Below are 14,654 nucleotides of genomic sequence, written 5' to 3'. Positions count from 1 at the left end.
CGGACGGACAAATCGCATTTGCGCAGACCACAAATAACGTCCAATATGTCCCTGGCCTGATGTCCACAAATGGATCCTGTGCTCAAAGCCTGTGGAGTATGCGGCCTAATTGGCATCTGCCAGAAAACACTGGAATTGATATTCACTGTTGTAACCGTGTTCTTTTCAAGAAGATCAGGTTAACGCTGAGCATGTGCCAGACACAAGAAGGAATGGAGGTGCCGAGGTAAATGTTCTGTGACTGCAACATCCTCATGGTTTTTATTTATTTTATTTATTTATTATCATTAAATAACATTTTTAAATGCTATATTTTAGGTGGCATGTTGTTCAACTGGTTAGTACGGAGCCCCTAAGGGGACATGGAAGGAAAAAAAAAAACTTTGCGAGAGATCTCGCAAAATACTTTGCGAGATCTCTCGCAAAGTTTTTTGTACAACTTATTATTTATTTGATTTGAATTCTTATTTTTAATATATGGATTTATTCAGATTTTGGAATCTTCAAATATAATTAAACAAGATGTAAGCAAGTGCTATCCGGGAACAGATGTATCTAACCGTTGTAAACACAGGCAACCTATTTTTTGTTAACAATTGATGAGCTTGTTTTACAAAATCACTATGCTTGTGTTGTTTTGCTCGACTTTACATTTGCTAGATTGATGAAATGAAATAAAATAACATATTTGAATTTTCGAACAGTCCCGTAGGCTGAATCTGTTTTCAGAAAGTCATCTGTTTTATTTATTTATTTATTTTTGTGCATGCCACACAATAAGTCATTTTGCTATGAAACTTCTTTATTTCTCCATGAAGGACACTTGAACAGGCATGAGCAGAGAAAAATAAATTGACAAAAAATATTCAAAACAAACTCTTACAGAAAAGACCAAATCTTGATATATAAAAATCTCTGACATCTTTCAATACCAGCTATTAAAAATAAAAAAATAAAAACCTTAATTGCTAGCCAATTTATAGCATTTGGACTGATATTTCATGGCTCAAAGAATGTTGTGTTTTATGGTTATATTAACACAGAAACTACCAAAAAATACCAAGATTTGAGTTTTCTTTCATCATGTCATGATTCGGTTTAGGGACCAACAGGTGGCACTGTAGGGCTCCCCCGGCAGCTGCACACCTGTTGGTCATTTGGTAATTAGTTGTATAAAAGGACTCCTGCCCGAACACTCGGTGTCGGGTCATTGTTGCTTTTTGCTACTGTCATGTGTGTTGTTGTTTGCTTATTGCTACTGTCATGTGTGTTGCTGTTTGCTTGCAACTGTCATGTTTGTTTCTGTCATGGTTCTGTTCCTGTTAGTTTTTTGTCATGGTTTTTTTTTGCTACTTTGGATTAGTTTTGGTTGTTAGCACTTTGTTTGTTTTGGATTCAGTTTTCTCTGTTTTATTAAATATAATTCGTCAAATACACCCTGCTCCTCCCTCCTGCCTGGTTTTTGGGGTCCACCACCATCTCGCTACATGACACATCATATACACACACACACACACACAAACACATCTATCTTCTTTCATTTTTTTAGTAATCACCAGGAGAACATGGGTTGGTTTCACCTAAATCATTTATTGTGGCCCAAAAAACACGTTAGATATATTTTAGGCACAACAGTGACTTGGATGCTAATAATTTTTGAATGTCTCTTCAAACATCTGAACGGTCTTTTTCTTGCATAAAATAACAACAACAATGAAAATATGCTTTTGATGGCAATATAATCTATATTTACTATGGATCAACAGTGTAACAATTTTACGTTTGTCAAACTTAACAAATTATTTCTGTGATATTTAGTAGTGATAATAGTATTTAATTGTGTGTGTACATTAATTACCTCATTGCTTCTTCTTTCAAAATTTAAACAATCTGTCTTTTTTCTTGTTTGTGACACTCTTTGGAGAAGAGTTAACGTGACAAACACTTCAATCACAAGCTGCTTGTAACGGTCACATTTCCAAGGGTCCGTGTTTTAGGCACTTAAACATCCATCCATCCATAATCTGAACCGCCGTGTCTTCATGAGGTTCCCAGGTGTGCTGGTGCCTCTCCCAGCTGACTTTGGGCATAAGGCGGGGTACACCCTGAACTGGTTGCCAGCCAATTTCAGGGCACGCGTAGTGTAGACAAACAACCATTCGCACTCACAATCACACCTCCAGCCAATTTAGAGTGATCAATTAACCCACCGTGCATGTTTTTGTAATGCGGGAGGAAACCAGAGTACCTGGAGAAAACCCACACGGGAAGGCCCGGATCTGAATCCATGACCTCTGCACCGTGAGGTGGGCATGCTAACCAGTTGACCACCGTGATGTGGTGCTTAAACGTTGTTCTAATACAAACTGAGAGCTCATCTCAAAGAGATCTCATGCTGTCATTATTTTAAAAACTTTTGCAGCATAATAAACAAACTAGAGCTGCCCAAGACGTTTCTCTGCCTGTTCCCTAAAAACAAACAAATAAGTAAATAAATAAATAAACCCCAAAATACATAAATAAAATAAAAAAAATAGTTGACATCAGTTGGCGTCGCTGGCATTCCTCGCTAGGGCTCCAGTTTGAAGTCGTTTCAAGTCAACGGCGCTCAAAAAGTTAAGGTTTCAAACAATGTGAAACGTATGATAACCCTCTCTTGTCTCTAAAATGTGCAAACAGTACTCATGGGCTAAAGCATCCATACATTTGCGCACTTTTGATGAGTCAGATACTGTGTGCAGTAAGTTGCATACGACTCTTTCAGATTCCGTTTTTTGCATACACTGAGTTTATCAGTGAGACTCCTAAATAATTTGTCCCAAATTTAAGATTGGTGAGTGATACATTGATAAAACAATGTTGGACTGTCAAAAAGGTTGAACTGGATTATTGTTAATACATCTCTACCCACATTTGGATTAAGGATCTTTTATTTTCTCAAAGAAAATTCTAATCTTCAAAGGGTTTTCTGTAGATTTTGTCAACTCCTAAACACACACATTTTATTCTATACTTAAGATGAAATCTATGTGACATTGAATTTGTTTTTCTGAGCTGTAGTAGCAAATGAAGAAGATCTAAATCTGATCCAAAGTGATAACGTGTCAACAGCTCACTTTTACTTCCTGATAGACTCTGATAACTTCCAGGCTGTGAGACGTGGGGCTCGGACGATCAAAGCTTCACCTGAGGGATGCATGGTAATTTCACTTGGTAATGACAGGGTTGAAGTAAATGTGTTCTGACATTAGCACATGTGGCAAGTTCTGATTCTCCAGATGCCTTCACCTGAACTATTTCAAGGAGCACTGAAATAACAGATGGGGCCTACCAAAAAAGCAGGAAGTGTTTTTTCTTTCTTTCTGAATATATCAAAACACTTACACAGATATTTTCAAAACGGCATGATTTGTTTTTCGATTTACAATAATTTCCCCCACCCCCACTATTGGACATAAAACCCTCCTGCAAGTAATGGACTCCCCTAGAAATGTTGGGGATTGTTTCTCTTGAGATGTGTCACTTCAACATAGTTCTTTGGCAATAAGACAGGGGTTTGGGGCACCATTTCAAATTATCGTAGGGCATTTATCTATCCATCCATCCATTTTCTGATCCGCTTTATCCTCACAAGGGTCGCGGGGCGTGCTGGAGCCTATCACAACTGTCTTCCGGCAGTAGGTGGGGTACACATTGAACTGGTTGCCAGCCAATTGCAAGGTACACAAAGGTGAACAACCATCTGGCTCACACTCACACCGAGGGACAATTTAGAGTGTTCAATCAGCCTGCCACGCATGTTTTTGGAATGTGGGAGGAAGCCCGAGAACCCGGAGAAACCGGACTCAGGCACGGGGAGTGTCATGATTCTGTTTGAGACATACAGGTGGCACTGTAGGGCTCTCCCTGCAGCTGCACACCTGTTGGTCATTCTGTAATTAGTGCTTTAAAAAGACTCCCAGCCCACCACTCATTGTCGGGTCATTGTTGCTGTTTGTTGGCTGCTGTCATGTTTGTTTCAGTCATGTTTAGGTCATTGTTATGTTTTATCTTCAGTCATGATTTTTTTTGTTTGATACTTTGGACTTTGTTTTGGATTCAATATTTTCTATGTTTTAATACAATTTGTCAAGGACACCCTGCTCCTCTCTCTTGCCTGCTTTTTGGGGTCCACCACTACCTCTCAACGTGACAGGGAGAACATGCAAACTCCACACAGGGAGGCCGGATTTGGAATTGCATCCGGTACATCTGCACTGTGAGGTTGCCGCGCTAACCAGTCGACCACCGGACCACTTAGAGCATTTTAGAGGGTACAAAAACAGAGGATGGGCAAGTTTTTCCGCAAATAACTGAGGATAAGTTCCACAAATAGCCTGTGAATCAGTGAATTTTAGAGTGGCGAATGGTAAATAAGTAGGGTTTCACTGCGCAGTATATCGATTAATGTTCCCTCCCAGGGTCAGTATAAAGCAGTGCTGATTGAACATGCTGAACATGTCAGAATGGAGGCATCAAATTAAGCGACTGATTCTGCTGGCGTTGCTTTTTTTAGCAGTCTGATTGGACAAAATGTGCTTGAGAACCAACAAATGCACATTCATGCGGACAAAACCTGCACAGATGCACATTTGTTCAAACCTGAGGCTAGAAAAATATCCGTGTCTACGTGTCTTTGTGGGGTCCTCACCAGTTGTCCAGTGCTATGCTGTTTCCCATGTCATCTTTGAACATTAAAATATTGTAAATTCACCTCTGCTTTTTTTGTTTGCTGTTAAATGTTTAAGATGAGATTTTCATGCCTGACCTCCAGGTGGTCTCTTCTTCCAACATACAATCTATACACCCAGCGGATGAAGAAGCTTGTAGAGAAAGAGTGAGCGTGAGAAGAAATAGATGTTGCCAGCACTTCAATCATTCCATGTCAGCCATTTATTCTGATCACTACGCTAGAATTCTAGCAATTTTCGGGCATTTTGACTGATTTTTCAAGACCCACAGAATATTCTTTTCAATGTAAAGCAGACCTGTCCAGCTCTGGGCCTGGAGGGCCACTGTCCTGCCTGTTTTCCAGCTCTCCCGCCTGCAACACACCTGATTCAGATGATCAGCTCATCAGCCAGCTCTGAAGCAGCATTAGAACGATCCTGATGATTTGAATCAGGTGTGTTGCTCTTGGGAGAGCTGGAAAATAGGCAGGACAGCGGCCCTTGAGGACCGACTTTGGACACCCCTGAAAAAGGTATCAAAATTAATCAACAGCTAATCAATTCTTAAAATAAAGTTATTAGTAACATAAAACTTGTACTGAAATAAAATTAAACTAAAATGAGAACGTGAAATAAAAGCTGTAGCAAAACAAATGTTTGAAAACAAAGAGTTCTAAAAGATGAAATCCAATTTAAATATACTTAACCAATTGACTGTACTTATTTTAAAAAGCCACTGTAACATTATTTAGCTTGATCATTTAATTTCTCTCACCAAGCAGAAGGGGAACCTGCAAACCACCAGTGGTACCAAAAGCACTTTGAGAATCACTGGTCACTGCTTTTGCTGTAGTTTACAATTACATTTCATGTTTATGTGTTAATTTGGGATGGGAGATAATGTCATCACCGACTGCCATATTTCAATGACATTAGGTCCATTGATAGAGTAAATATAATTTGTGCGTTTCCGCAGCAGTTTCATTGGCATTTACAGCATTAAAATTGGTTCTGATATGAGGAAATCATGTTTCTTTCATTCGGATTTCTTTCTTTTCTTTTTTTTTTTTTTTTTACTTTTTGCCGCAAGACATATATGAACTGAGCCACAAAAAATTGTGTGACTTGAACCATGTAGCGTGAATCCAAAGCTACTGAACTGTATTAGACTTGGTCATTTAATTTATGAGGTCATTTCCATTCTTTCGTAAAAATATGGGCGACATAAAATCAGACTTCTCTGAATCACTTGGGGGGGGAAAGGGATTCTGACCGAAAATCTGCAGGGCAAGGGTCTATGAACTCAAACCTCACTTTCACATATTCCAAATCAACCCGCACGCACTTATATCCATCCATCCATTTTCAACACTTCTTATTCTGAACAGCGTCAGAGGGAGTTGCTGGAGCCTAATCTGCTGTACCGAAGGAAGTCCATCATCAGCTGGAAGCCAGTCAGCGACAGACTGCTCGCCGTCCGTCTCCTCCACCAACATGGGAAGACGACAGTTATTGTCGTCCAACAGACATCACCCCAGATGAGGCAAAGGACAACTTTTACGACCAGCTACAAGATGCCATCCAGGCAGCCCCCGCCCACGACATCGTCATTGTCCTCACCGATGCCAACGCCACAATCTCCACCCAAGACCACACCCTCCCGGCTGTAACAGGCCCAGTTTTCATCGACAACACCACATTACCGATATATGGTTTCCCCATAAGCGGCTCCATCACTGGACCTTCTACAGCCCTGATGGAAAAACGAAGAAAGCAATTGACCACATCCTTGTTTCCCGACAATGGAAAAATTCAATCAGCAACTGCCGTGTCTACAGAGGTGCACAACTTGACAATACAGATCACCACCTGTTGATAGCACACATGCAACTTAAGCTTAAGGCATGGGCACCAAAGACTGCCTCCCCAGGCTGAACTCCTCTCGCTTACAAGACCCGTCCATCATGGAATCATACAGATGCTCCATCACCAACCAATTCAACACACTGACCAGAGAACAGTCCCTGGACTGGAAGCAATTTAAAGCTGATGTAATTGAGGCTTCCATCGCGACCATGGGGCGAACAAGACCTGCTCCGAAGAAGCCCTGGATGTCCCAGGATATCCTGGACATCTTAAACAAAAGACGAGATGCTCGGCTCCGTGGGGATATGGCTCTGTATTGGCTCCTTAACACCCAACGGAACATCTCCCTTTGACATGACAGAGAACTCTTCTGGAGCAATCAGGCATCAGCCATAGAGGCAGCTTCCCAAAACAACAATCTGTGGCAGCTCTTCAACTTCCTCCGCAAAGGGAAAGCCGGCCCCCACCACCGCTGTCACTTAGTCAAGGACAGGGCTGGCAGCATTCTATTAACTGAAACTGAATGCATCAGTCGTTGGAAGGAGCACTTTAGTCAGCTCCTAAATCAGAGGTGGGCAAACTATGGCCCACGGGTCAGATCTGGCCCGTTGGTCTTTTTAATCCGGCCCGCCGAAGATTGCTACACAATTACGGTTCGATGAGAATGATTGCATTCATTTCATTTGGGTTTGTTATGACAGGCATTTCAACGCCAGGTGGCGCAGTTACTTGAAGTTGCAGAGCACAGGGAGGGAGCGGGAGACAAAGAGAGAGGGAGCGAGATAGAGGGAGAAATCTTATCTACCACCTGCGGACCTCTGTCAGACGGAAATTCCCGAACCCGATACAAAAAAACCCAAAAACGTATGAGTTAAACTTTCTACTACTATATTACATTAACGATCAATTCATAACGGAAGTTCCGGAAGCCATATGGAAGCCTGCAATAGCGCCAACTCAAGCAACTCCGGCTCGATCCGACGGAATGAGTGTGCCTACGCTGCTGTTTTCTATCATTGGATCCAAAACGGCGACATGCAAGTGACTCTTGATTGCAGTGAGTTTAATAGAATTGCGAACGTTTTTTAATTTCATTCATTTACACTTACGTCCTGTCGATCATGGCATCCAAAAAAAGAGGAACAATAATGACCGCATAAGAGAAAGTGATAAGTATCTGATTAAACGAAGCGGGTTACAAAGTGCGAAACAATCAGTAGATGCTTGGAGTCGGAAAGGCTCAAATCTACGAGACTTTGAAAAAAAAGGAAGCGATTCTTACTCAGTCCGATTCTGGCAATTTCCATGCTCAGAGTGAATTGCTTGTGGCTCAAGTAAATGAACATTTCCTAGAATGGTTTGATTGTTATCATGTTAAAAACTTTCCGCAAACTGGACCGCTAATAAGAGAGGAGGCGAGTTCCATAGCGCTAACTATGAGCATCGAAGACTTCGAAGCGTCCCGAGGCTGGCTTCAAAAGTTCATTGCGCGACATCAGCTGAGCAATGCTGTCATGTGTGGTGATCGAGACGAGGTAAAGTTAGAGACAGTGAGTGAGAGGAAAGAAAAGCCACCAGGTCTCTTACTCGTCTCATTTTGTAGCAAATAGTCCTAACTTTGTAATATTTTGTATATTTTTTTATATACCTGTACTGTCTGCTACAGTTTTTGGGCAATATATTGTTGCACTTGTTGCTTGTGTTGTCACACATGTATGTTGTTCACATACTTGGACGTTCATGTAGGACATATACAATTGTTGTTTCACTGTTTTCATTTAAAAAAAAAAAAAAGTATGTTCACACTTTAATGCTTTTGTTCTGTTGATGTTTGGTGTGGACTGTCAACCTATGCAGTTTTTTATATGTACTGTATCTTGTGCTGACCCGGCCCACCTGTCAAATTTTAGAAATCCATGTGGCCCCGGAGCCAAAAAGTTTGCCCACCCCTGAGCTAGACAGAACTGCTAACTGGGCAACAACAATCACACAAAGTACACAGCTAAGCAGGAACTGTTAACCTCCTTAATATTGACCATATAAAGTGATTTCAGGGATTTGTTTCTAAATACAATAAATAATGTTGAAGACCAAAGCTAACATGTGCAAAGAGACAAAAAAAATTAGAACTTACTTGTTGAAATGTGACATTAAATTTTATTTCATGTTTTGATTGTCCACATTTTTGGGGTGGGGCTAAAAACAAGCAAAAGTATACATTTTGGCTTTCTGGAACGAGTTGGCCCTCCCCCCACGTAAAGGCAGTGAGCAAGTCACATTTATTTATTAAGCACTTAATCACAAAAAGCTTCACATGCCCAAAGTTAACAAACATTAACGACATCCCCTGATCTCTTCAAGAGCCTTGCTTTTTTGTTATTTTTTGGTATTTTTGTCTTTTGTTTTGTCACATGTTGTTTGTTGTTTCATCGTGTGGACCTGATATGGACTGTTTTCAGCGCTTTTTGGCCACGACATTCGTCAAAGGAGAAGTATCTGTGCTTGGTGGTTGCGCCTTCTCGGCAGCACGCCTGTACCAGCACAGATGTTGATTTGGAGGAATGTCGCCGTCATTGACTGTCGGTGCTGGACAGACCTGGGGTGCTTGTGTTTTTTGCGCCTGTAATGGGCAGCATTTTTCACAACCCCGTTTTGTTCAGTGGAGATGTCGGCGCTGTTGGACAGTCGGCGTTGGTGCGGCTGGATGGATGGCTGCTGAAGTTGAGGATGAGGAGAGAGGAGCGTTGGCGCAGAGCGCCGGTGCGTATTTGGAACTGAGAGTCGCCGCTTGGAATTGAAATGGATTTCCATGGGACAGGAGAAGTGAACCAATCTCTTTTTCGTCAATGGATGCTACAGCTTCTTGTTGACTTTGAAACTTAGCTTGTAGCCGACGTGTGCACATTTTGAGCATGACGTCTCTGATCCACTGGTTAAAGGACACTTTGATTCTCTCCTCTTTCATCTGAAACTGCTTCAAACAACAAAGCGTGTGATGGAAAAGTGGTTAGGACTGCACGGCTGTCCGTGTTTTATGTTATGTGTTGTGTTTATTATTTTACTTTATTTTAACTGTTTTGTGAGGCGCTTTGTTACAGCTGTCGCTGTTGTGAAAGCGCTATATAAATCAGCATGTATTGTATTGTATCAAGATCAGTACCTAGCCAGACCTCAGTGTGATTGCTGGCCAGCCCCAACATTGTGAGTTGTCACTTTGAAGGTAGAAAAAGTGATGGGGGGCGGGGGGGGGGGGGGGACATGTGTTGGGGCCAGTGCATCCCGCTGCTATGGCCACCTCAGAGTACACCATGGATGGCCACAATTCTACCGACGGCTCAGTATGAAGTTGAAATTGCATTCAACAGAAATGCCTACAGCATCTCAAAATTGGGAAAGGCTCTCTATTTTTCAAGATTTTGGAAAATTATTTGACAAACAGTAATTCTGCTCAGATTCACTGGTTGCAAATACGTATTACTTGTTTGACGCCATGGCCACGACAGTGCTCAAATGTCAAACGAGGAGCATATTCTGACATGATGGTCAAGAGAGAAAGAATCACCACAGGCGATTTACTAACTTAAGGGAACAATAATTAGAAGTTGGCAATAAACTCGGTGTCGCCATGGTTATGAGCATGCATCTCAACTCATACATATAGTCCTAACACCTCGACAGTCACTGCAACCATACTGTTACTGTATATGATCTACATGGGTGAATTTCTCTCTGCACACAGCATAGACTTATGACTGGTGTCTAATTAATTTTGGCCAGAATCTTATCCTGATGCAAGAAAGACTCAAATAGCCGTTGTCTCAAAAGCTGTAGAGCGAACTTTATTCACACTGCCAAGAGTTCTCAGCATGAATCCATTTGAGAGACGGCCCAAACTTTTTGACTGACATTCAGAATGGAAAATAATATAGTCCCAGTAAACTGCTAAGCCCCACCGGAACAATATGCCAAAAACCCCAAAGATGGCATCCTGTTTTCCCACAGTCTTATGATCAGAATATTTGGTAATTTTATCCCTCCTATTTGTGTTGACACACCAGGCACTTCTCTGCTCAGGCATTTGCTTCATGGTAAGTCGAAGTGGCAAGAAAGTATGAGTGAGGTAGTGACCACATCAATACCATGTACAAAGAACTCTCCCTGTGCGGTCTGCAGTTTCATGTCACTTTTTGTGGCACTTATTCTTAATGGACAACTTTGGTAAGGAGAAAAAAATTATATAAAGTAAAAAAAATAAATAAATAAGAAGAAAAAAATAAAGTTGTACTTGTAAAGAGCAGAAAATGTCAGCTTACTCTGATAAAAGACTCTCATTCAAAGCACAAATGACTCAGGCGTCGTCTGACCACTTTGGTCTAGCATTAATTGAGTGTTTTGTGTCATAATCCACTGGTGAGAGGACACTTTGATACGTTCCTCTTTCATCTATAACTGCTTCAAACAACAAAGTGTATGCAGAAAAAATGGTTGAGATTGCACGACTGTCTGTCTTGTGTTGTATTAATTTGTCATTTTATGTTAACTGTTCTTTTGATGGTGGCGCGGGCACCCGCGGCAGCTCCTCTCCTGTCATTGAGAGGAATGAAATTTCACCTGTGCTGTATGTTGCACATGTAGCACATTTGACAATAAAATTGACTTGAACTTGAACTTGATAATTATTATTGATCATTGGCAGGTGATATGTGGATTGCAGTTGTTTCTGTTAAGATATGATTAGAACTGTTACACTCTTTGTTGTGTAGGTTCATGTTTTAGTCAGTACCTATTGCTTTATATGAGTATCGAACATCATATTGAATGTTGATTTGAGTCGTCGTGACTGCTGGTGTGAATCTGATGTGTGTGATGTTGAACAAAAAAGGAGCACCGAATGAAGCTGAGGACTGCTCTGACTGGTCAGACTCTAATTGATGTACACATAATTGCACACAATGCTCTGAGCACATCATTAGGCATCCAACCGTTTACCTGTGCGTCCCTGTCATATTCTGCCATTATCTAATGCATGTAGTGTATTTGGTGTCCTCCTGTATTCCATTTGAGTCATGTGGTAGCGGCTGTTAGACTTGAATCCTTGTCATTAGTGTCTCACTTCCATCTGGTATTTACACAGCATCAAATATCACAAGACAACAGAAATGCCTTTAAGGTTCATTTTAACCGCAGCAAAGCCTTATCTTTATTCTTCACACAGTCCGTGGCAATATGTTGACTCATCTTTTATTTATACATCTGCACTTGTGAGGATCAGGGATAAGTTCTGCTTGCAAAAACACATTCCAGATTTATTGCCGGATCAGCTTTGCATTACTCTAGTAAATTGTTTGCATCAACCAAAAGAAGGATCTTTTCATGAGTAGCATCGTTTTACATTGCAAAATAAAATATTTTTACCACCCACGGAGGGTCTGCTTTGTTAAAAGCGGAAATGATTTGTCAATTACTAGGAAACACCTGAGGTGCAAGGATAGATTTTGAGCCAGGGGAAAAGTGGTGTTTGCGAGAGCTGGTAGTTTCATCCATCTTCCATGCATCCTGTAACCTGATAACATGATAAACTGTCCACTGTAGTAACCGCTGTCCCTGAAAGGGTTAACTATCAGTGGTTTGGTACAAAATTTTGGTGTAACACTGGAACAAAAAAAATAATAGACTTGTGGAAGCCAAGTTCGAGGACAGACCTTCAGACCTTTACAGGAAAGCAAATAACAAAGTGATTCATTATATATGTCCTGTTACCTTCAACACTGAGGTGTTTCTAATTGTCTTTCGATTGTGAAAAAAGCAGCCATTGGCCCTGCAGCAAAATAATATATTTACACCATGCTCTGCCGTGTTCTTTGCTTAAGATCCCCAAGGACATTTTTCCGCTGTTAATGAAAGTTTAGAGCAGTAATAAATTGCATTGAGCTATGTCACTAGCAGGAATGAATGAATAAATAAATAAAACGATCTTGGCAAATCAGTAACTGTTTTCATTTTGTATTTAATTTGGTGTCCATCAAGACAAATACTGTGCCGTGTGAAAGGCTTCTAGCTGCATTTAAACTATGTTTTGTGGTTGTTTTTGTTTGATTTCAAAATGATTAATTCATATCTGGGAATGGGCCTATACAGTATATCAAATAAAAAGAGTCATACAAATATGTGGATTTGGGGTCGCCTTACACCCACATTCATGAATCCAACACGAATCACAATGTTAAGGAGAGCCAAACAGAGTTATGAGTGGTTGCTAACCGATTAGGCTCACATTGGCAAAACATATTTCTGACTTAAAAGCGTGTCAACCAGCATTTAGCTCTGATGGCACCACTGATCTTTAGTATGTGAGTGAACAACTGACTCACTGAATAACCTCCAATTTAAAAAGCAGTATGACTATTATGTATACAATATTCCGTTAATGTTCTGATGCAAGTGTTCGTGTTTTCAAAAAATTCAAAAGATTTGTATCTTAGTGCTGTGTGTGTGGCAATATCGATGCCGACAATATCTTTAATAATTTGGGTATCATTTATTTTTAAATATGCTCATTGTGTGTTTGTAATGGACACAAATCCACTCATGATCAACTGCAGCATGCCCTTTAAAACTAATTTGGATGAATTAATAGACGCTTGGTCCATTTGGCAAAACCAGTAGCAGTGCTCGGTGTTGTGAATTCCTCTCCCACCCCAGGCTCCCCATAAAACACAAGTCACAGAGCACGCCATTCCTCAAATTAATCAAAGGTACACAACCAATTCCCTCTCATCACTCCTGTCTTTAACACCTTTTAATCACGGACTTTGGACTTTTTTGGTCTTTTGGTAAAACGCTGGCACTCTTTCATACAGTCTTGTCTTCAGATGAATACCGCGGAGTGAGTGGGGTGCCCCGCCTGATGGCCAGCATGAGCCAAGTAACGACCTGAGGTGCTTTTCGTGGACAGAAGGAATAAATCACTTACGCTGCTGTTCTGGCCAGACCAGTGTACCATAGCTTGGTTGTGAGACGAATCCCCGGTCAAAGCGAAGGTAGAGCTGGTAAGTTTGAGCTCGTCCTGTCTGGTGCCGCCTGCTCTCCTCTCCTCGCCGTTCCAGCGCAGTTCAGAGCGCGTCACTCTGGTTCCGGAACGCGGACTCGGGCGACCAACACTGCGGTCATCGCTGCTCCTTCTGCCGCGCGTTCTGTGCGCGCCGCCACTTCCGTGGTACTGTGAAATGTTGCCCGTGGAAAAGAGCTTCTCGTCGACTCCATCATTTGAGCGCAGCGTTTTTGTATTCCGTGTCAGATTTGACGCGTCTGCCCGATCTGGAGCGCGTTCACGGGTAAAAGATGTGCGGCGGAGCCTCGGAGTTCCGACACTTGCGGCCCGGGATCTCTCAGCCTCAACGCTGTGTCCGTCAACTTCTTTAAATGCTGTCACACTTTCACTTGTGACAAATTTCAGCAATAACTCCCGGGCATAAACCACATTTCCAACCTGACATGACCTGCACGTTATCTCAGGGCTGGCGCCTTGCAATATCAAGAAAATCATCAACATTTCACACCAAAGCGCGCCGTGCCACTTTGAACAAAATAGCATCTCCCTTTCCATTGTTGACGGCAGAAAAATGTTGCTGCAATGAATCGCTCCCGCACTCTGCCTTTTCTCTCTCCTCTCGGTAGTTGAAGATTCAAAGCGCTGCCCAAGTTGTGGCGTTGTCCGATTGCAGTGTGCTAAAAAGTGCTACGGAGTCAAACTGATCCAAGTTGAAGAATTTGATCATTTGAAGCCACACACGCAGGGGGGAGGAGCTGCGGATCCACCGAAGAAGGATAATGTCCCCACTGTCTTGCTCCGTGTGTCCGCTCAATATCCTACACTCAAAGGATCTCTGTCTGTTGCGCTTTTATTTCTTACAGGAGATTATTATTTTTGTTATGATTATTGAATCCATACATTTCAAATGCCCGTTTTACCCAATCTCTAACAGTTATGATCATTTAAATGCATATGCTATACTTAAGGATAACTTGTGGATACTGTATTCTTATGACAGTATATCATTATTATGTCATTCTTTAGCA

General features: G+C 41.5%; 1 protein-coding gene across 7 annotated transcripts in view; it reads right to left on the bottom strand.

Moving 5' to 3' along the window:
* Positions 1–14,305, bottom strand: part of sorcs1 (sortilin-related VPS10 domain containing receptor 1) — a 190,538-nt gene extending 176,233 nt beyond the window's left edge. For 5 of the 7 annotated variants that reach the window (XR_015101929.1, XR_015101930.1, XR_015101931.1 and 2 more), the window contains exon 1: positions 13,549–14,304. Coding sequence is in view for 4 of the 7 variants with exons in the window: in XM_086121205.1 (XP_085977331.1) it covers positions 13,549–14,181 (633 nt within the window). In the remaining 3 variants the exon portion in view is untranslated. Of the gene's footprint in view, positions 1–13,548 lie in introns of all 7 variants that reach the window. The other 2 variants (XM_086121207.1, XM_086121206.1) reach the window with 1 other exon arrangement.
* Positions 14,306–14,654: the final 349 nt, after the last annotated feature.

This window comes from Hippocampus guttulatus, chromosome 9 (assembly GCF_054856545.1).
Source record: "Hippocampus guttulatus isolate MCC_2025c chromosome 9, RoL_Hgut_1.0, whole genome shotgun sequence".
Taxonomy (NCBI): domain Eukaryota; kingdom Metazoa; phylum Chordata; class Actinopteri; order Syngnathiformes; family Syngnathidae; genus Hippocampus; species Hippocampus guttulatus.
Note: the sequence above shows the minus strand (reverse complement) of the source record. Positions and strands in the feature narration are given on the sequence as shown.